The sequence below is a fragment of the Salmo salar genome, chromosome 20, assembly GCF_965601325.2.
Source record: "Salmo salar chromosome 20, fSalSal1, whole genome shotgun sequence".
In the NCBI taxonomy this organism is placed as follows: Eukaryota; Metazoa; Chordata; class Actinopteri; order Salmoniformes; family Salmonidae; genus Salmo; species Salmo salar.
The window spans coordinates 17,286,559-17,307,379 of NC_138310.1; the positions used below are offsets into that span (position 1 = coordinate 17,286,559).

The 20,821-nt window shown below is 45.1% G+C and overlaps 1 protein-coding gene and 1 long non-coding RNA gene across 4 annotated transcripts in view; both read right to left on the reverse strand.

Annotated features, from left to right (window-relative positions):
- The window catches only part of LOC145862392 (uncharacterized), a 386,091-nt gene that overhangs the window by 148,795 nt on the left and 216,475 nt on the right, over positions 1-20,821 (reverse strand). The gene's annotated exons all lie outside the window — the stretch shown is intronic.
- Positions 1,313-15,145, reverse strand: LOC106580024 (SH2 domain-containing protein 3C). 3 transcript variants are annotated; one of them, XM_045703015.2, is made up of 12 exons: positions 14,861-15,145; positions 12,785-13,562; positions 8,246-8,285; positions 6,568-6,696; positions 6,039-6,454; positions 5,657-5,775; positions 4,870-5,333; positions 4,667-4,782; positions 4,329-4,500; positions 4,066-4,177; positions 3,645-3,786; positions 1,313-2,688 (listed from the first exon to the last, which is right to left on the reverse strand). In XM_045703015.2, the coding sequence occupies exons 1-12, from the start codon at positions 14,877-14,879 to the stop codon at positions 2,670-2,672; spliced, it is 2,526 nt and encodes an 841-aa protein (XP_045558971.1). In that variant the 5' UTR covers positions 14,880-15,145; the 3' UTR covers positions 1,313-2,669. The 3 variants fall into 3 exon arrangements, with proteins under 3 accessions (XP_045558971.1, XP_014016050.2, XP_014016052.1); XM_014160575.3 differs by having other exon boundaries at positions 3,645-3,851; positions 14,861-15,144; XM_014160577.3 differs by lacking the exons at positions 12,785-13,562; positions 14,861-15,145 and adding an exon at positions 11,189-11,441 and having other exon boundaries at positions 3,645-3,851.

Genomic DNA, 20,821 nt, shown 5'->3' on the forward strand with positions numbered 1-20,821 from the left:
GTGCTCTGTTGTATCAGCTTTCGTGTTACCGTGTTAGTGTGCACTTGTTATTATGGGTCTCGTCCCGTGTATTTATTAGAGGTTTACACCTCGCTCTTTGTTTGGGTTACAGCCCTGTGTTTTATATATATACGTGTTTGTTTTGGGCTTCCTCCCCATAATGTTCATGACGTACTCTATTTTGGGTAGAGAAATAAAAAAAACGATTTCGTATTCCTGTGCCTGTCTCCTATCATTATACAGCGTGACATAGTGAGCATTTCTCCTTCGCCAAGATAATCCATCCATGTACTACTCTCGTCACAGAACAGCGCAAACTGGCTCTAACCAGAATAGAAAGAGGAGTGGGAGGCCCCGGTGCACAACTGAGCAAGAGGACAAGTACATTAGAGTGTCTAGTTTGAGAAACAGACACCTCACAAGTCCTCAACTGGTAGCTTCATTAAATAGTACCCGCAAACACCAGTCTCAACGTCAACAGTGAAGAGGCGACTCCGGGATAGTGGCCTTCTAGGCAGAGTTCCTCTGTCCAGTGTCTGTGTTCTTTTGCACATCTTAATCTTTTCTTTTTAATGGCCAGTCTGAGATATAGCTTTTTCTTTGCAACTCTGCCTAGAAGGCCAGCATCCCGGAGTTGCACCTTCACTGTTGACGTTGAGACTAGTGTTTTGCGGGTACTATTTAATAAAGCTGCCAGTTGAGGACTTGTGAGGCGTCTGGTCACAGATGAGAGAAGGAATTAACAAGCAAAGTGATCATGCTGTTTGTATGTGGCTGCTATGAAAGTGAACTGTGTTTGTGTGATCAGGGGTGTATTCATTCTGCCGATTCTGTTGAAAAAACGTTTCTTAAATGGAAGCAAACGGAACAAAACGGGGATAAACATACCTGAATTTGTCCAATAGAAACTCTCATTTGCAACTGTTGGACTAATGATTACACCCTAAATCAACTAGATGCAGGCAAGAGTTTGCAGGGCGGTATTGAAAGTGTCACTGTCTGTCACCTTGATTACTCAAAATCTTCTCTCAACCTGTGCACCTATGTTGTAAACTTTCATTCATAGGCTAGGTTGTAGCAACCTCATGATGGATAAACCTATCGATGTTACATTGAGCTGAGTGAATGGAATATGAATGACAGTCATCCAATATGCTGTAATAAAGGCCATGCTCATAGGAAAAATGTCAGCCTCCCTCATCTTAATCGGCACCGACCGCCACTGCAAGGTAAGCACATTATGATGACAATAAAATGTTACTGTTGGTCTGATAACTTCCTAATGTTGACTTCATGTGACAAAGAAGACATGTTCCAACACCAATAAATGATTTTTATTAAATTATATTACATATGTCATATAGTCAGGTCAGTCAATATATCCATAGCATTTACGTTGAATACATGGACAATAGGCTTAGATTCCAAACATATCATTAAATAATTTGCACCTTTGGAACTAAGATCAGTGCATTGTTTGATAACTGACCCTATCAAAGCATGTTCTGATGTAGTACCAGCTTGATCGAATTCATAATAAAATACACACATTTTTGGTGAATAGCACCAAAAGTAAATATGTATTGCATAGTGACGTATACAGTATCATGCATGATTGAGTGGTAGTGGTTGGATTTCTTGTCTCTCATCACTGATCACAGAACTAGGACAACAACAAATACTAGTAACATTATTCATTTGAACACTTTCCCTACATATATTACAAACTTATTGACTTATAATAAGTTATAAGCAAGTAAAATGTTCTGCTTAATGTAAGTAATGTTAGAGTATAAGTTAATGTACACACAACAGAGATGACTATGATGTGCTAAATAGGTTTCGAAATGCATGTGTTGATTGACCATGAATGTTACCCGACTGAAGTGCACCCTTTGTCCTCTGTGTACCATGATTAATGTAACAAATACAATGCTACTGAGCAAAGAACAAAATTCCCTTCTTGTTATAAGCTAGTTAGTCTCATAAGTAAGGCACAGCCTTCATAAGCAGGCTTATTATAACATACAAGAGCAACATTTATTGATACTGGCAAAGGATTGACCAAATCTACTTCAGATTATTCTCTCACACATAAGGCACAGCCTCATAGGCATTGAGGGAAGGGCAGTGAGACTTTTGCACTCTGTGCAAGGCTGGTCTTCACTTCTATAACAGTGGTATTTGATATTGAAAGGAGCAGCAACAACCCTGGAGTGGCCATATGCTAACAGAGCATGATTCTCTGTTTACTATTTCACAGCACAAGTCTGTGTAGTGAAGCATATTTTTATGTGAAATGATAAAGCAGCATTAGTAGCCTACCTTATTACCCAGAACCATGAACTTAAGCCATATCATAGCATCTCTTAAGACAAAAAGAAATGTCCTGACTCAGTCTTGCTGGTACAGCCATGTCAGTTGACACGGAGTACTTGACAGGAGTTGCTTCTCATTTCAAGAGACAAAGGCAAGACACAGATCCATTCAAGTCCAATGTGGGTTGGGGTTAAAGGTCACTGTGCCGAATGGGGGGGGGCTCCAGTTTGTTGGACAGGGCGGTCAACACCTGGTCAAACTTGGTGTATCGCTCTGCCTGGTTCTCCTCCGCCCCGCGACTCCCCCACAGCAACCTCATCTGGAATTCTGTGAGGAAGAGTTCTAGAACCTCAGCTTGCTCCTGGAAACCTGTATGTCCACAACACAACAACACAAAGAGATCATCATTGAAGCCTCACTAATACATATCCAACATGTTCATATAAGTGGTAAATTGTGTTGGTGTCGTGGTGGCAAACTTTTACAAAATACTTAATATCTCAACATGGTTTTGGTCTGTATCTCAACATGTTTTTAGTCTGTATCTCAACATGTTTTTAGTCTGTATCTTAACATGGTTGTGGTCTGTATCTCAACATGGTTGTGGTCTGTATCTCAACATGCTTGTGGTCTGAATCTCAACATGGTTGTGGTCTGTATCTCAACATGGTTTTAGTCTGTATCTCAACATGGTTGTGGTCTGAATCTCAACATGGTTGTGGTCTGAATCTCAACATGGTTGTGGTCTGTATCTCAACATGGTTTTAGTCTGTATCTCAACATGTTTTTAGTCTGTATCTCAACATGGTTGTGGTCTGTATCTCAACATGGTTGTGGTCTGTATCTCAACATGGTTTTAGTCTGTATCTCAACATGTTTTTAGTCTGTATCTCAACATGGTTGTGGTCTGTATCTCAACATGGTTGTGGTCTGTATCTCAACATGGTTGTGGTCTGTATCTCAACATGGTTGTGGTCTGTATCTCAACATGGTTTTGGTCTGTATCTCAACATGGTTGTGGTCTGTATCTCAACATGGTTTTAGTCTGTATCTCAACATGGTTGTGGTCTGTATCTCAACATGGTTTTAGTCTGTATCTCAACATGGTTGTGGTCTGTATCTCAACATGGTTGTGGTCTGTATCTCAACATGGTTTTAGTCTGTATCTCAACATGGTTTTAGTCTGTATCTCAACATGGTTGTGGTCTGAATCTCAACATGGTTGTGGTCTGTATCTCAACATGGTTGTGGTCTGTATCTCAACATGGTTTTAGTCTGTATCTCAATATAGTTTTGGTGAACATAGTACAAAGACTTCCTCCCACCCTGTAGCTTTTTCTCTGCGTTGGCGCAGTAGTTGCCTCCCAGCTGTGCCATGGTACGTGCCGCCGCCAGATGACTCATCACCACATCCATCCCCGCTTCCACCGTCTCCCAGGGCTCCGCCCCGTCCGCCACCGCCACACTCTTCTCCAGGAGGGATAGGAGGGGCACCACGTGCGGGAAAGATGTGTTAGAAAATGCACAGCTCTCTTAGAAAGAGAGGAGAGGAAGAGGTCTATTAGGCATTGCATTGGACACACTGTATACTCTCACTAAGGTCAATGTTTGCATTCACTGCTTTTAGAGGGTGAGACAACGGGTGTGTCAGAAATGGCACCCTATTCCCTAGGCTCTAGTTAAAAGAAGGAGACTATTTAGGGAATGAACGCTAAATGTCTTAGGGGATAAATTAGGATGAAGTACCTTTCCCATCGTTCATGCGCTTCATGAAAGGCTTCAATGTTTTCTCATAGAGGATAGCGCCCTCTGTGTGTCGCTGGCGTAACACCATCCACGTCTGCTCCAGACGGCAGATCTAAGATGTAAAGAAGATAAATGCTCATCAATGCACTGATCAGTATAACTCATGCTTTACCTCCCCTAAATGTAACCTGCTCCACATACTAGTTACAGTAGTTATGTATGAGTAACTCTCCAGTTCCAATGCCCATCCGTATGTGCTGTACCTGTGGAAGCTCTAAGGTTCTCATAATGGCGGCGAAGCCAAACATGTTGCCCAGGTTGCTCTTGAGCTCAGCAGCCATTTGGATGGTTTTGTGCAGCAGGGAAGCTCTCTCCTCAGTGCTGCCAGTACAGCCCAGCACCTCCACAGCTAGCATGATGGACATGGTCTGGAACCTGGATGATAGAGGGATAGTCGAGGCACAGAGAAAACAGAGACTTTACAAAGACATCAATTAAACGGGTGAATTTAGAAATACAAGGAAGCTGAAACAGAAACACCCAAAAATCTGAAAAACCTAAAAGTGTGTAAAGCAATGTGAAAAGTAATGCCAGTCCTCACCTTTCCAGCAGGTCCAGACGGAGTTGGTGACCGTGTGGGAGGGTCAGTAGCTCCATCCCAGAACTTACACCCATCTTCCTCTGCAACTCCGGAGTCACGTTCAATATTCTGGCGACCTGAGAACCAGAGGCATGGTAAGAAAAGGATAGGTTCGGGTTGTGCAATGAGGGAGTGTGTGTGTGTGTGTGTGTGTGTGTCAGTACCATGCAGTCAGCCTTGGTGATGTGTTTAGCCGCTGTCTTGGCATCCACCTGGGCTAGCAGCTCCTTGACCCTCCTCAGCACCCCCACCTCCAGGGGCCTGTTCTCCTTGGGCATCAGTGGGGACTGGTACCTACTAGGCCTGAAGGCAGAGGCTGTTTCCACTATAGGGACCTCATACACATTCTCCTCCTTCACAGGATCTACAACACTCTGTCCCTCCTCCTCCTCCTCCGTACACAGCCGCTTCACATAACTCTGAGCTGGTGGGGTGGCAGGACAGAGCTGACTGTAGCTGCTGTCTGTGTCTGGAGGCAGATATATGTGGGTTGGTGAGGCCTGGGCTCTGGTGGTCTGTTGTGTGTTGTTGTTGGGGGAGGGGGAGGGGCTGGAGCGTCTGGAGACAGACGGGGAGGGAGCCACCTCTGGCAGTCTGATGACACGTGGACTCCTGGGCTGCTGGGCGACTTCAGATACAAGCAGAGGAAATTCACAATGATGAGTTACACAATGTCCCACTTTGTCACACTTCATCCCTCCCTCCTCTCCCCTGTAACTATTCCCCAGGACGTTGCTGTAAATGAAAATGTGTTCTCAAATCGACTTACCTGGTAAAATAAGGGTTAGAAATCTAGTAAATATTATGTCAGTCCTTTCCTATGGAAGTTTATTTTTTGAAACCTAAGTCACTGGGAAGCAATTGAAAAGTTTTTATGTGGCACTCTCACAGTGCAGATATTTGATCATGTGCTTATGATGTTTTGCTGTACAAAAACAACCCCATACTCACTGAATGGTGAAGAGAGAAGGTTCTCTCCAATAGGTGAAGAGGGCTGATGGATTTTCTCAATCTGATCCAAATTGAAGCTACAGCTCCTGACTACCTCCCTGTGGTGAACAGTAGAAGGGCTGCACACACACACACACACACACACACACACACACACACACACACACACACACACACACACACACACACACACACACACACACACACACACACACACACACACACACACACACACACACACACACACACACACACACACACACACACCTTTAGTCAAAATCAACAAACTATATTTGAAGCACAGCAAAAAAGCACTGCTCACAGCCAAACTGGTGTTGTAGTCAAAAGAGCAGAGGACAGTGCAGATGAGAACCAGTCTCACCTAAGTGGGCAGATCTTGTCCATCATATTCCCACTCTGGGTCTTGACCAGAGCCCCTTTCTGACAGGGGGGAGAGTTCAGATAGCCTTTGTGGTTGGCCAGAGCAAAGGCTGCCTCCAAGTAGTGTAGTGGTAGAGTACGATTAACGGGACTGTGGATCTGAGCCCCACTCTGCTGAGTCAAAACCATCCTGTTCCCCACGTAGAAGTGAACCAAAGCAGGCACGGAGTCGAAGGCCTCTCCCTCCAGGGTGTACTGGACCCGGGTGTAGGTCTCACTGGTCTGAAGCAGGACCTTGCTTATTAGGAAGTGCAGGGTGTTGTGGTTCCAGCGGTTGGTCAGCACATAGTCTTCCAGGCTGGAGAGAGAGTCTCGGATGAGGAAGTCCCCATGGTGCAACACCAGAGTCTCTGACACCTGCCAGTCAAAGGACACATCAGTTAAGGAGAGCTAGAGATTACTACGAATGTCATGCGTGTTTACGTGCGTATAAGTATGTCCAGATGTTTGAGGGAGCAGGGGAGCCTCACCTCCCAGGGGATGTGTCCATGGTACCAGCCGTGGCTCAGCAGATTGCTGCTGCTTAGTTTCAGCTCTTCCTCCAGCTCCCTGCGCAGCTTCTCAGACGGGACATCCAACCAGAACCTCTCCTTGGAGAACTTAAAAGACATAGGAAGCAAAGGTAAGACGTAGAGAAGAGACGAAAATAAAATACATTTCAACTTCATAACCCCTGTGAAACAACAGTAACAGCATCTGCGTAGATTCAGCACCAAGCAGTGGAAACAAGTCACTTTGTTGCCTTTCCCCTCGGTTAGTCTGTTTTTGAAATTCAGTAGATGGAGTGAAGCAGGGAAGGTTAGAGAAAAAAAAGTCAGGCATTCCCACACTGGCATGTCACCAGAGCCCAGTCTAGGGCAGGTTGTTGCGGTAACGTTATTGTGTAGCTTAGCCATCAGTCAGCCAAGCTGTCACCTATTTACACACAGTCTCCCAGACGAAGTAGATCAGGCACCCTGACCCTCCGATCACCACTTGTATAAATGTTTCTTGGAATTCATTTTAAATGGGCGGATCTACTGGTCCTAACGACTGTTCCCTTCCCAAGCCTTCAACTACAGTAGGTGAGATGTTGTTTTCTCGAACAACAACGTTTCCCTCTATTTAATGGTTTGTCCCATGGGCTGATTGACAGTGCTCCAAAAACACTTACAAAATGAAGAGGAGACCTACAGACCTCATGAATACTTTGGATTGAATTAATAACATACTGGTTTGTTGCATCAAGATAATTTTGCATTTCAAGGAAGGGAACTGTTCATTTGAAATACAAATTGAATGTTTAAGGGCCAGATTGGGAATTTAGCAAGGGAACCAGGCTTAATACCCAACTCCTACAATAACGCCATGGGATCTTCAGTGACCACAGACAGTCAAGACACATCTTTCAGATGGGATGTTAAACAACACCCTGCACAGGACAATGTCCCCAATCACTGCCCTATGTTATTTTTTTTTTAGACCAGAGGAAAGAGTGCCTCCTACTGGCCCTCCAACACCACTTCCAGCAGCATCTGGTCTCCCATCCAGGGACTGACTACGACCAACACCACTTAGCTTCACAGGTAAATCAGCAGTGGGATGCTGCTGGCAAGTGGTCTTGTTTTATGGAAAGTCACTTTTTGGGGGGGGGGGACCTTGGATATATAATGTAATATATATTGATAAAATAAAGCATCAAATAAAGTTGAATTAAAATGTAGAATCAACTGTATGGTTGTAAAGTTTGAGAGGATCCAATGAGTGAATGTATCTGAATTCCTTCAGTCTTTCCATCTGCGCTAGGCATAACCAGTCATATCCAGATCAGGCTCAGTTGCCCACAGTTACACAGTCGCTTCTAAACTATTCCTCTGGAATGGGCAGGCTTCCCAACTCTTTTATGTCACCGAACCTAATTCAATTAGAGCTCGACCGCTGCGCACACTGGGATCCCCATCACAGTTCTCCTGGTCCCACACAAACACAGCAAGAGAGGGGATTCTAAAAACAACACACTCTATAGGAAGAAGTAAACAAGTCTCCTTTTTGTTGTTTTGCAACGCTAAACAGGCACCTCAGAGTTTTATGTTCGAGAGAATGTCTCAAAAGGACCAATTATTATGAATCAATCCATATTAGTTGTGAGGAGGAGGTAAAAGATCTTACCTTCACATATTCGCCTTTGCTTTCAATGGGATCCAATTGGCTGGAAGAGAGAGAGGAAAACATCATGTTAGAATGGAAATGTTTGTTCTTCACTGTGATGGCACAACATTCAGGGCCTTGTCCTCTGTGTATGTACTTCTCTATGTGCCTCGGCTAGGGGAAATAGGCCTATTACATAACAGTCCAGTAGGAGTTCAAATCTGCAATACCTCCAAGATATGTACTAATATGACAACTCCAAGCAACAGCCGGTGACATTAAACAAAAACTATCATGGAAGACATGAGGCATGTCAGGAGCTTTTGAAAAGTGTTACTTTGGACTTTCTGTTGTTCCTCAGCCAAGAACGTTTCCACAAGAGTACTGTCAAGAGACGTGACCTCTTGTTCCCATGAACTCAATCACACACACGCACACACACACACACACACACACACACACACACACACACACACACACACACACACACACACACACACACACACACACACACACACACACACACAGCTGCTCCCCGTCCTCCCCAACATACCATCCCCCCCCCCCCCCCCCCCCTTCCTTCCAGCTAAAGATACATTCACTAACAAACACACAGATATGGCCCACAGGGGTCCCAAACTACAATAACACAGACTGAGATAATGATGACAAAAACCAGCAGCAGAACTAGCTTTCATTATCTGACAAGAAGAAGAATCTGCAGACTCATTTCCCATGTTTCTATGATGACTAATAAAGCCAAGCTCCTCTGACCGCCATTTCAGTTTGAGCTAAGGAGCCTCCCTATTCAGTGCTTGGCCTGATGAGTTTCCCTAGATGAGGATCCATATTTACAGCATAAACTAATGTCATCAAACAGCCATGAGGCAGCTGTGTATGGGAGCGACACACCCAAACGCACAACCTCTTGAAGTGGGTTGTGGCACAAAACAATAATAAAGAACCACATACAGTATGACCTGCAAACACCGAACATTGTACACTGCCCATATACATAAGGAGGACACAGTAAGTAGTTTATGGCACGGATTATAATGGAGCAGTGTCACTGTCAGCAAAACTGAGGAAAGAGAGAGGTTTCACAGACCACACTCATGACTATGAAAGCTATATCCTTCGAGTGAGTCTAGAGTTTAGAGCTTTACACTAAAGACACTTGACCAGTGCCACCTCTGCCTATACGCAGACTACACACTGAGCGCAAGGCCCCATGGCCGCTAGGGGACCCCGCCACCACTGTTTTTTTTTGGGGGGGGGGGGGGAACTCAGTCAGGGTCTCAACTTACTGTTGGGAGTATGAATAGTAGAATACACAAGGTAGTAATTTTGAAATTTGGTAGTGCATCAGCAGTTTTCCTCTTGTTATGTCAGTCTCTGACAGTCACTCAATTAGCCCATGTTAGCTAATGTTTTATACACTGTAGATTGCTAGGTAACTTAGTCTGGCCAGATATCTGAACCTTGTAGTAATCATGGCTGAATTACCGACCGGGCTCAAAGGGCACATGCCCTGGGTTCCTGGCCTACAGTGGGTCCCCATTGATTTTGTAAGTCACCCAGATATCGTATGAACATAGCATACGTCAAGGTAAAATGTGTGGAATTGCTGAAAATGTGCTTAGAAAATGCTAAAACTTTCTCTACTCATGGCAAAATGTGTAGAATTGTTGGACATTTAAATTCGATTTTTTTTTCTCCACTTCCAGGTGGGGGAGGGGGGGCAACCAAATCTTGCTTAGGACCCCCAAAAGGCTAGAGGGGGCTATGCACTCGACAGAAGAACATGATCAAGCAAAATGAATCACTACTGTCAAGCTGTCTATTGACCTCAGCATAGAGAGTAAAATTACCCTTGATCTGAACTTCCATACCTCACATTTTCCCTTTCATCTATACCAGCGGCATTTCACTCAATATTGTTTCCTCTCTTCTATAGACTAATAGGTAGTAGAATCCCAGTCTACACATAATGTCTAGGACAGGGTTCCCCAATAAGCGGGTGATCCCCACAGGTGATATTTGTTGTTGGACATTGCTGCAAAATCACCAGGAAATTAGCTCAGTGATTTTAATTTTGGAAATCTTTTCCCAAGTATTCCCACGCACAAATAGAGAGGCATATGCGATCGTATCCCAACGTAGTCAAGGTTTGAAATTATTATTATCAAATACTATATCTGTTTGGGATTCTTGTGGTCGATATTCAGTGTAAAGATTATTTAGAACTATGTTCCAGACCCGACCATCCGCTAAATGTAATTGGGGACCCCTGGCTTAGGGGAATGTCGGGGAACATAAGGTCAAGTTCAACTGGCTGAGAGATCAATTACTTCCACTAGCTGTTAGGACAATCAGAAGTCAGTCTCGACCATAGACTGTATGGTCGCCATTCACTGGACAAAAAGCAGTAATAATGTCAACCTTTCGCTGAAATGAAGGAAAACGTCCAAATTCCTTAAGCAATACACATTACATAACGCATATCCCAGGCTCCCCAAATGACAGACACTATAGGCGAGGCTATTGTAGGACATTAAACCCAGCTGAACATTTCATGCGAAGAGGGTTTATTAATGTTTCATAAGAAAGTAGATGTATTCATGTACATCAAGATATACTGTGTGGCTGTAAGTCACTTCCGGACATCATGCAGCTAATGAATATAATTAACTTGGATAGATTAGTTGTTTGTGCAGTGTGCAGGCTGCAACTGCAAGATGTTACAATGTAACACAACGACATTACCTGCAACATATGTGAATGTTACAATGTCCAAAACATAAAAACAGTTTTCAAACGAAAGTGCTCAGGGAGAACATGACTATGCAGTCCAGGTAATAAACAACCTATGAACTAGAACCTGAACTTATCCATCAAACGTACATCCACCATGAAGTGATGGTATTGTATTATCATAAGAAATATAGAAATCTGAAATCTCACCTTATTCCCATGGTAGTAAATACTCGAGACGGAATCGAACGGTAGCCTATATCATGAGTTTCGCACATCTCTGGCAGTGTAACGATCTCAAGTCATAGCGCTGAGCTGAACTACAAGCGGAGCAAAGGGTGCTCTCGTCCACGCGCAAAACCGTGCAGGGGAGGAACCTTCAGCCCATGCATGTTATTGTCGGAGAAGAATGTTCGTTTTGCTATTCTACAAGCCCTTTCAAATTCAGGCTTATGGGCACATCCAATTTTATAGACGATTAATTAAGAATCCCGCCTCGAGAAACAGGTACACTGTCAATCCAAGTGTTTAGGATCTGAACACATAACTAAACACTTTTCTGTAACACTTCGAGGGTGTAAAGCCATATTTGCATATTTCACAGAATGCCTTTCAACTGAATGTGATACCCACCATGACTGTGGTTGTTCCATTCAATTATTTATATTCCTGGAGCCTTCACCAGATTACTGCCTAAGTGAATGTGTTTCAATTAAAAGTAAATCCTTAATGACCACATATGCATTTCATATGGTCTAGTTATACTCCACATTGTGGTCAGAAAATCCTGGCTCATGGGCCACATCAAACATATAATTCCTATTGGAATTCAGCCAGAGGGAGGATTTCTAAGGATTTGAATATTTTATCATCCACAACCTGCACACAGAATGACTGCTATTGTGCAGGATTTAAAAATCAAAACTAGCTAAACCAGAAAATCTAAACTGGAACAACCATCTCAGTAACGGAGTGGAATAAGTAAAACCCCTTACAGATTGGATTAGTTTAGAAAAATCTCAGTTATTTATCTTTGTATAGTATAAGATCAATTAATCAATCAATTAATGTGCATGAGGAAACATACATATTAAAACAAACTATTCTAAAAATCAACCTGCAACAAAGCATGCTGGGAAATATGATAATATGGCCCCTCATTTTCACTAAGAGAGTTAACTCAAATGAACTCAATACAGTTGCGTGACAACACCACGCGATGGAAAAGATTTCTTGAATCAAATGTCCTGTTCCGTTGTGCTGAATGTAGGTAAGGTGACAAACATTCCTAACACTGATCTGAATAAAAGGCATGGCATTTCTAATGACTAAATGCACTCTAAACAGAACGATGGGAAAGTAAACACTAGTGTTTAAAATCTGAACACTTAGGAGATATAGGTGTTTTCTTGGTTGGAAACTCACTGGAAAAAGCTGTCTGTCATGTTTAGTCTTGCATTCTAAACGCCTGTGTTTAAGGTGAGAATACTTACAAAAACTGAAATGTCTGATGTTTAAGTTTTAAACACTAACTTTTAGGTTATAAGCATGTCACATGTTTCATGGTTTTACAGTGTAGGTTGGCTAATGCAACTTCACTTCAGAGCACTTTTGCAGGATAATATATGGCACTAGAGTTCATTCCGGACATTAAAACCTATGTCTGTCAGTTACAAATTCTTGAATTCAGAGATTCAGATACAATTTTTGATATTTTGTTAGAAAAAAATATAGAAAGGTTACAGAATGTATCAATTCATCTCACACACATATCATCCCTTGTGTTGTGATAAATCAGTTTCTCACCAGTCAAATGTCCCCATCCGCTGTGAATCTCCCAGAGTCCTGCTTCCATCATCTTGTGTCTTCTCCTCTGTATCTCTGTGGACCACCTGTGCTATAGGGTCCATCACCTCATACAAGTCCTTGGTAAGCACTGTGGGTGACACTGGGTCAGAGTAGTACTGAGTGCTCGGGGAGGAAGGCATAGTGGCAGGGTCAGGCGCACAAGGATTGGTCCTGGCTGCATTGACCCCTGAGTGGTCCTCACATGTCAATGGTGGATCTTGATTTCCTGAGGGTTTATTAAGTGCTAAGGACTTGGGTACTTCATATGAGCCTTTACGGGATGGCAGTGTATCTGTGTCACAGCTGGGTGAGGGAGAGTGAGTGGGGGCCTGAACCACTGGCAGTGTTTTCCCTGTAAGGCCACCAGGCAAAGGCTTCTCTAAAGCTGAAAGATGGGTACTAGACAGGACACTCAGAAGAGGAGAATCTCGTACATAGTCACCAGCCTGACACTGGCTCTGCCCTCCACTGATCTGACCTTTGCTACTCCTTTTTTTCTTTGACCCCTTGCTGCTTTTCTGCCTCTCCTTTCGAGGCACGGTACCTACGTGTGTGTACATGTCACTGGAGCGAGCATAGCCCGGGCTGTGTAAGCAGGTATCCGTGTCATCAACTGAGTTGGCCCCCAAAGTTTTGTCACTGTGGCTCCCATCAGGCTTTGAGGTTATCTTGGGGTCTGTCTTGTCTGCCGAACTACGGATGGAGAGATTGGAGATACTTCCGAACCACTTGAGACCTGGGGAGAGAGCGCGAGATTTCCTTACTTTATCCACTGTTGCCATGGCTCATTTGATATTCTGATACATTGGTGTTCTATGGTACAGTATGTGCTTTGAATTGAGATTTCTCTCTTAATTTTTATAATGTGAAAAATATTATTTGTGTACTCTCTGCTCAGTCATGCCTGGAATGTTTTCACATGCAAGCCGAACATGCTGAATCCCTCACCGGATTCATTTCTGAACTGAGAGCTGAACTCTGTGGTTGTTTAATTATGTTTCTTCCCTGTGGACCCATTAGAGCATGAAAACTTGATGCAGACATATTGAATGCCTCTAGCCTGCCTCCAGCTAAATATGAATCCTCAGGGGCTGTTAAAAGGAGTGGGAGAGGGAGAAATTGGGGGAGACAATAGAGGGATACTATCAGTTTCCTTACGCTAGTCATTTATTTACTTTTCAGAGACACACTAGGCCAAAGGAGGGTGTACTCTGGACCTGAACGGCTAGCTTTGTCACTGAGAGCGTTATCTAGGGAGACTTGAGGAAGTAGAACTATAAACATGTTATTCTGTAACAGATGTAGGCTACTATCTGATCAGGATTTTCATCTTCAGCACAATATTAGAGGGATTGTCTTTACTCAAATTATTTTCAAATTATGTTTTTGGTCCTGATGGTCAAGTTTAAATGACACAATGACCTTCTACTGTCGTTATACACTCCAAACTACACACACACACACACACACACACACACACACACACACACACACACACACACACACACACACACACACACACACACACACACACACACACACACACACACACACACACACACACACACACACACACACACACACACACACACACACACACACACACACACACGACCTAAACCCTAATACCAAACAAACATGACTTTGTTGTCTATAGCAGGCTGGCTTGTATTAGTAAGAGCTGTTTTTATATTGTATGCCATGGTCAGTCTCCATTTAGTGCTCAATTGAGATGCTATTTGAAACAAAACAATGAGCCATCTATGTTTTTGTTTACAATAGCATATAAACCTGAATAGTGTTTTTATAAGTGGAGCAACAGCAGACAATGAGTGAACTGACAGAGAAACAAGAGTCAATAGAAGTCATTCATTACAGATAGTCACATTAAGAGATGAGGAGCACCCTCCCTTTCCCTAACTCGGACTCATAAAATAGCCAGAGCTCTAGGATTGTTGCATTCTGTGATCCTTCTTATTATATACTGTAGTATTGATTATGAATGAGACATTTATTAAGAAAAACAAAACTTACTCAGTTTTCGTTTGCTCATGGTTTGGGGTAGGTTCAGACGTGTAAGGATACAGGTCCTATTATCATCCTTGTTCTTAGACAGTCTATATGAGGACAACTTTGATACACTCCTTGAACAGCATGCAGTTCCCACAGTGTGATGAACAGTATACCTTTTTTTGCCCAACAGAGAAATGTTCTTCCTGTCGTTGACAATCTATAGATTACAAAATATTGATCAAGCAAAACAACAAAATAGTCCCACCGAAAAAAGAAGTCAACCAAAACATCAGGAGGGCATCAGGAGGGAACTTGTGCTTCTCCTTTTTGGGGGGTGGGGTAGGGTGAGGTTTTGACTCAGATAGTGAGTGGTCACTCAGCACACGTCTTGCATCATTTTCTCTGGGTTGCTAAATTTCCTATTGAGACTTCCTGTCATATGTAAAGAAATAAGCAATTGTAGGCAGTAAGCAGTACGCAGTAAGCAGTTTGTCTAGGCACAAGGAACACCATGCTAGCTCGAAACAAGCGTTTGACATTTTCACTAGCATTTAGTATGACTTGGTATCTGACACAGTTAGGCCTGTACAGCCAACACAAGGATGACATTGTTAGTGACAGCTGACTTGTCTATGAATCGGCCAGGGCCTGGCAAGTACCGTACAGGCCTATTCATACGGTTGCAAATCCTTTGTACACGCAACAGAGATGTATTAATGAAACAGTATTCCAATAGAAGTTAGTAGATCTGTGAAAAGGGAGAGAGGGGATGACGATTGTTGGCTTGTGGAATGTTCATTTAATTGACAAATACATACCCTTTATATGCAGTTTCTGTTTTGTGTGCATACCTGCAGTAATATATTCCCAAATATTTACTGTGCTTGAACTGAGTCGATGCCTTAGCCTTGATCCTTTCCCATGTCATCGATGTGCTTATATGAAAGAACAAGAGAACCCCATGTACTACAATAATCCGAGTAGGTTCGATAGATTAACCAGGTAAACATGATGTATTGTAAATATCTGTTTGTTAAACTGATAGTATGGTAATACAGGTGCTGAACTGTCTGATGTTCCATTTCAGTGGGCAGACTGACATTCCAATTCAATGGCACCTGACGTCATTCCCTGGTAACAACGTGTGTTGTGGATGCTAGGAGTGGGAGAAGGTCCAGGACAATGGCGGTGAGTAGTGTGGACGAAATGGAAGAAATGGAGAGAAAGTTGGTGAAGCAACAGCTGTGCTGGAATGCGATCCATATGGGTGTCAGTTCTGATACAATGGAGCAGGAGGATGAGGGTCAAGGATCTGAATGGTCTATAGTGGAAAGACATAGGAAGAAGACAGATCCGGATACTGAAACAGTGGAGCATCTAGTATAGAAAGCAAAAAGAGGGTCAAGATAGGAAGCAAAAGCAATAATGTGTCGGAGTGGAAAGATGGTGTTTGATGAGACCACAGGGCCTCATTTACACCCTATCCTACTAACCAATGCCGTAGAGAAAGAGAAGTTAAACTAGCCCGGTTAATTAGAAGTTGTAGATTGCTAATATTTAGTGGTAGCCAGGCTCAGCAAGCAAAGATTCTGCAAATGGAAAAGCTTAATGGGAAGAATATTAAAAGCCATGTACCTGGTGCTTATTCTAGGTTGAGGGGAGTCATCACTGGGGTCCCAATATATATGTCCATAGATGATATTAAAGAAAATGTGAAGGGAAGCACAGTAGGGGAGGTCAAAAGGTTGATCAGTAAGAAAGAGGGTCAATGAAGTGAAAGCTTATCAGTGATGCTGAGTTTTGAGAAAGTTTTGCCGGGAAAAGTACAGATAGGATTCCTTATGTTCGAGAATTTCTCCCATATGCACTGCAGTGTTTTAAATGCCAAAGAATGGGACATGTGCTGCTCAGTATAAAGGAAAGAAAATATGTGTCAAGTGTGTAGGGGAACACCTAATCAGTTGTACAACTGAATGGTGTCTTCCACATTGACCTCTAAAATCAGAGAGGTGCGGGGGGCTGCCGTAATCAACATCCCCGTCATTGGCCCCCGGGGAACAGTGGGTTAACTGCCTTTGCTCAGTTAACACACTGGGTTACTGGCCCAATGCTCCTACCCGCCAGGCTACCTGCCGCCCTATGATTAGGGTGAATGTCGGAGCAATGTGAAGGTTAAGTGGTGTAATTGTAGGGGAGAATACAGTGCAGAATTTGGTAGATGCCAGGAGAGGCTAGAGAGGTTCAGAGATATAAAATCAGTTATGCTTTATCACATGCAGAAGCGGTAAGACAGATTGGTAGAACTACAGTGTGGACCCATGGAGCTTACATGGATGTACACTACCGTTCAGAAGTTTGGGGTCACTTAGAAATGTCCTTGTTTTTGAAAGAAAAGCAAATTCTTTGTCCATTAAAATAGCATCAAAATGATGAGAAATGAAGGCTATTCCATGCGAGAAATTGCCAAGAAACTGAAGATCTTGTACAATACTGTTTACTACTCCCTTCACAGAACAGTGCAAACCGGCTCTAAACAGAATAGAAAGAGGAGTGGGAGGCCCCGGTGCACAACTGAGGAAGAGGACAAGTACATTAGAGTGTCTAGTTTTAGAAACAGACGCCTCAAAAGTCCTCAACTGGCAGCTTCTTTAAATAGTACCCGCAAAACACCAGTCTTGACGTCAACAGTGAAGAGGTGACTCTAGGATGGTGGCCTTCTATGCAGAGTTGCAAAGAAAAAGACATATCTCAGACTGGCCAATAAAAATAAAAGATTAAGATGGGCAAAAGAACACAGACACTGGACAGAGGAACTCTGCCTAGAAGGCCAACATCCCGGAGTCGCCTCTTCACTGTTGACGTTGAGAGTGGTGTTGGCCTTCTAGGCAGAGTTGACGTTGAGCTGGGATGCTGGCTTTAGAAGCTTCTGATAGGCTAATTGACATATTTTGAGTCAATTGGAGGTGTACCTGTGGATGTATTTCAAGGCCTACCTTAAACTCAGTGCCTCTTTGCTTGACATCATGAGAAAATCAAAAAACATCAGCCAATACCTCAGAGAAAAAATTTGTAGACCTCCACAAGTCTGGTTCATCCTTGGCAGCAATTTCCAAACGCCTGAAAGTACCATGCTAATCTGTACAAACAATAGTACGCAAGTATGAACACCATGGGACCATGCAGCCGTCATACCACTCAGGAAGGAGATGCATTCTGTCTCCTAGAGATGATCGTACTTTGGTGCGAAAAGTGCAAATCAATCCCAGAACAACAGCAAACGACCTTGTGAAGATGCTGGAGGAAACAGGTACAAAAGTATCTATATACACAGTAAATGGAGACCTATATCTACATAATCTGAAAGGCCGCTCAGCAAGGAAGAAGCCACTGCTCCAAAACCGACTGTCACGACAGTGACGGATGGTGGCGCCCCTCCTCGGCCGGGCGGAGCTCGGCGGTCGTTGTCGCCGGCCTACTAGCTACCATCGATCCCTTTTTGTTTCCCTTTCGTTTGGTTAGGTCTAGGTAGGCATGCACCTGTTTTGGGTTAGTCATTAGTAAGGGGGGGTTATTTAGGTTAGCGTAGGATGTATGTGGTTGTACGTGATTGTGTTGCTTGTCCGGGGTTTTTGTGCTAAAAGAACGTGTACTGAGTTTTTCTTCTGCCAGTGGTTTATTTTCTTTGTGTACACCACCGCAGAATATTTAAGCGCTGCGCCCCTATACTTTTGGCGACCACATCCAGTTGCTTCAAATAAAGAAGGGTGGTCACGAACTCTCTGTCTCCTGCGCCTGACTACCTCTCCTGTTGTTCTTCGAGCCAGCCCGTGACAGAAATCACGTACCACAACTTAATGGAGTCAGCAGGAGCTTCAGCGCCAGCCATGTCCATGGAGGAAACCGTAGACCAACACTCCACCCTGCTCCACCGGCTGGGGAACGCCATGGATCAGGTGTTGGCGCGCCTGGAGAGCTGGGACCGACGCGCTCTCGGCCCCCTGAACGCGGCAGGCCAACAGCCTGCGCCCCCACCAGCACCCACAGCACCCAGTACCAGTGGGGTGAAACTCGCTCCCCCCAGGGAGTACGATGGAACGGCCGCTGGGTGTAAGGGCTTCTTACTCCAGTTGGAGTTATACCTGGCGACCGTTCGTCCCTCTCCCTCGGGGGAGGAGAGCGTCAGCGTCCTCGTCTCCTGTCTCACGGGTAAGGCCCTGGAATGGGCAAACGCCGTGTGGGACAGTCCGGACTCAGCCAGGGACAACTACGGCTGTTTCACCTGAGGCAGGAGACGAGGAGCGCGCAGGATTTCGCTCTCGAGTTCCGGACCCTGGCCGCGGGAGCAGGGTGGAATGAGAGGGCCCTTATAGATCACTACCGTTGTAGTTTGAGGGAGGACGTCCGCCGGGAATTAGCCTGTCGGGACACGACCAACACACTGGACCAACTGGTGGATCTGTCCATCCGACTGGACAATCTGCTGGCCGCCCGCGGACGTCCGACCCGGGCCCTGCTCATTCCACCCTCCAGCCCTCCTGCTCACACGCCTATGGAGATAGGGGGGGCAGCAGCCAGGAAGACTGGAGGGGAGGTCGCTCCTGCACCTCATGTGGTCGCAGAGGGCACACTGTGGACCGGTGCTGGGGAGACTCCCCTAGGAGTCCAGAAGGCAGGCAGAGCGCTCCTTTGACACCTCAGGTGAGTCAGCACCAGCCTCACCCAGACCCCCCTGTCCGTCACATGTATGTGTCAGTGTCTTTTCCTGGTTTCTCCCCTCACTCCCGGTTTAAGGCGCTAGTCGATTCAGGCACAGCGGGGAGTTTTATGGACCGTGGGGTCGCGGCTAAGTTAGGGATTCCCCTGGTCCAATTGGATGAACCCTTCCCCGTGCACGCCCTAGACAGTCGACCACTAGGGTCAGGGCTGGTCAGGGAGGTCACTGTGCCTCTGGTCATGGTAATGCGGGGGGGTCATGAGGAGCGGATTAGTCTCTTCCTCATCGATTCCCCAGCGTTTCCAGTGGTTCTAGGGATTCCCTGGCTAGCCACTCACAACCCTAAGATTTCGTGGGGACAGAGGGCTCTTAAGGGGTGGTCAAATGAGTGCTCGGGCAGGTGCATAGGAGTTTCCATCGGTGCGACTACGGTGGAGAGTCCAGACCAAGTCTCCACCGTGCACATTCCCTCAGAGTATGCCGATTTGGCTATCGCCTTCAGTAAAACGAAGGCGACCCAATTACCACCTCATCGACGAGGAGACTGTGCGATAAACATCCAGGTGGGCGCTGCCCTTCCTCATAGTCACGTTTATCCCCTGTCTCAGGTTTTGGGGATTTGGGGATTTGCCAATTACTACCGGAGGTTTATCCGGGGCTTTGGGCAGGTGGCGGCTCCCATTACCTCACTGTTGAAGGGGGGCCCGGTGCGGTTGCAGTGGTCCGCGGAGGCGGACAGGGCCTTTAGTCGTCTGAAGGTTTTGTTCGCCGACGCTCCGGTGCTGGCGCACCCGGACCGCTCTTTGCCCTTCATAGTGGAGGTGGATGCGTCCGAGGCTGGGGTAGGAGCCGTGCTGTCCCAGCGCTCGGGCGCCCCCCCCAAGCTCCGCCCCTGCGCCTTCTTCTCTAGGAAGTTGAGTCCGGCGGAGCGTAACTATGATGTGGGGGACAGGGAGCTGTTGGCTGTGGTCAGAGCCCTGAAGGTGTGGAGACATTGGCTTGAGGGGGCGCGTCACCCTTTTCTCATCTGGACTGACCACTGCAATCTGGAGTACATCCAGGCGGCGAGGAGACTGAACCCGCATCAAGCCAGGTGGGAGATGTTCTTTACGAGATTTCGGTTTAACATCTCGTATATCCCAGGTTCCCGGAACACTAAGGCCGACGCACTGTCTCGTCTCCATGACGCCGAGGAACGGTCCACCGATCCCACGCCCATACTTCCAGCCTCCTGCCTGGTGGCACCGGTGGTCTGGGAGGTGGACGCG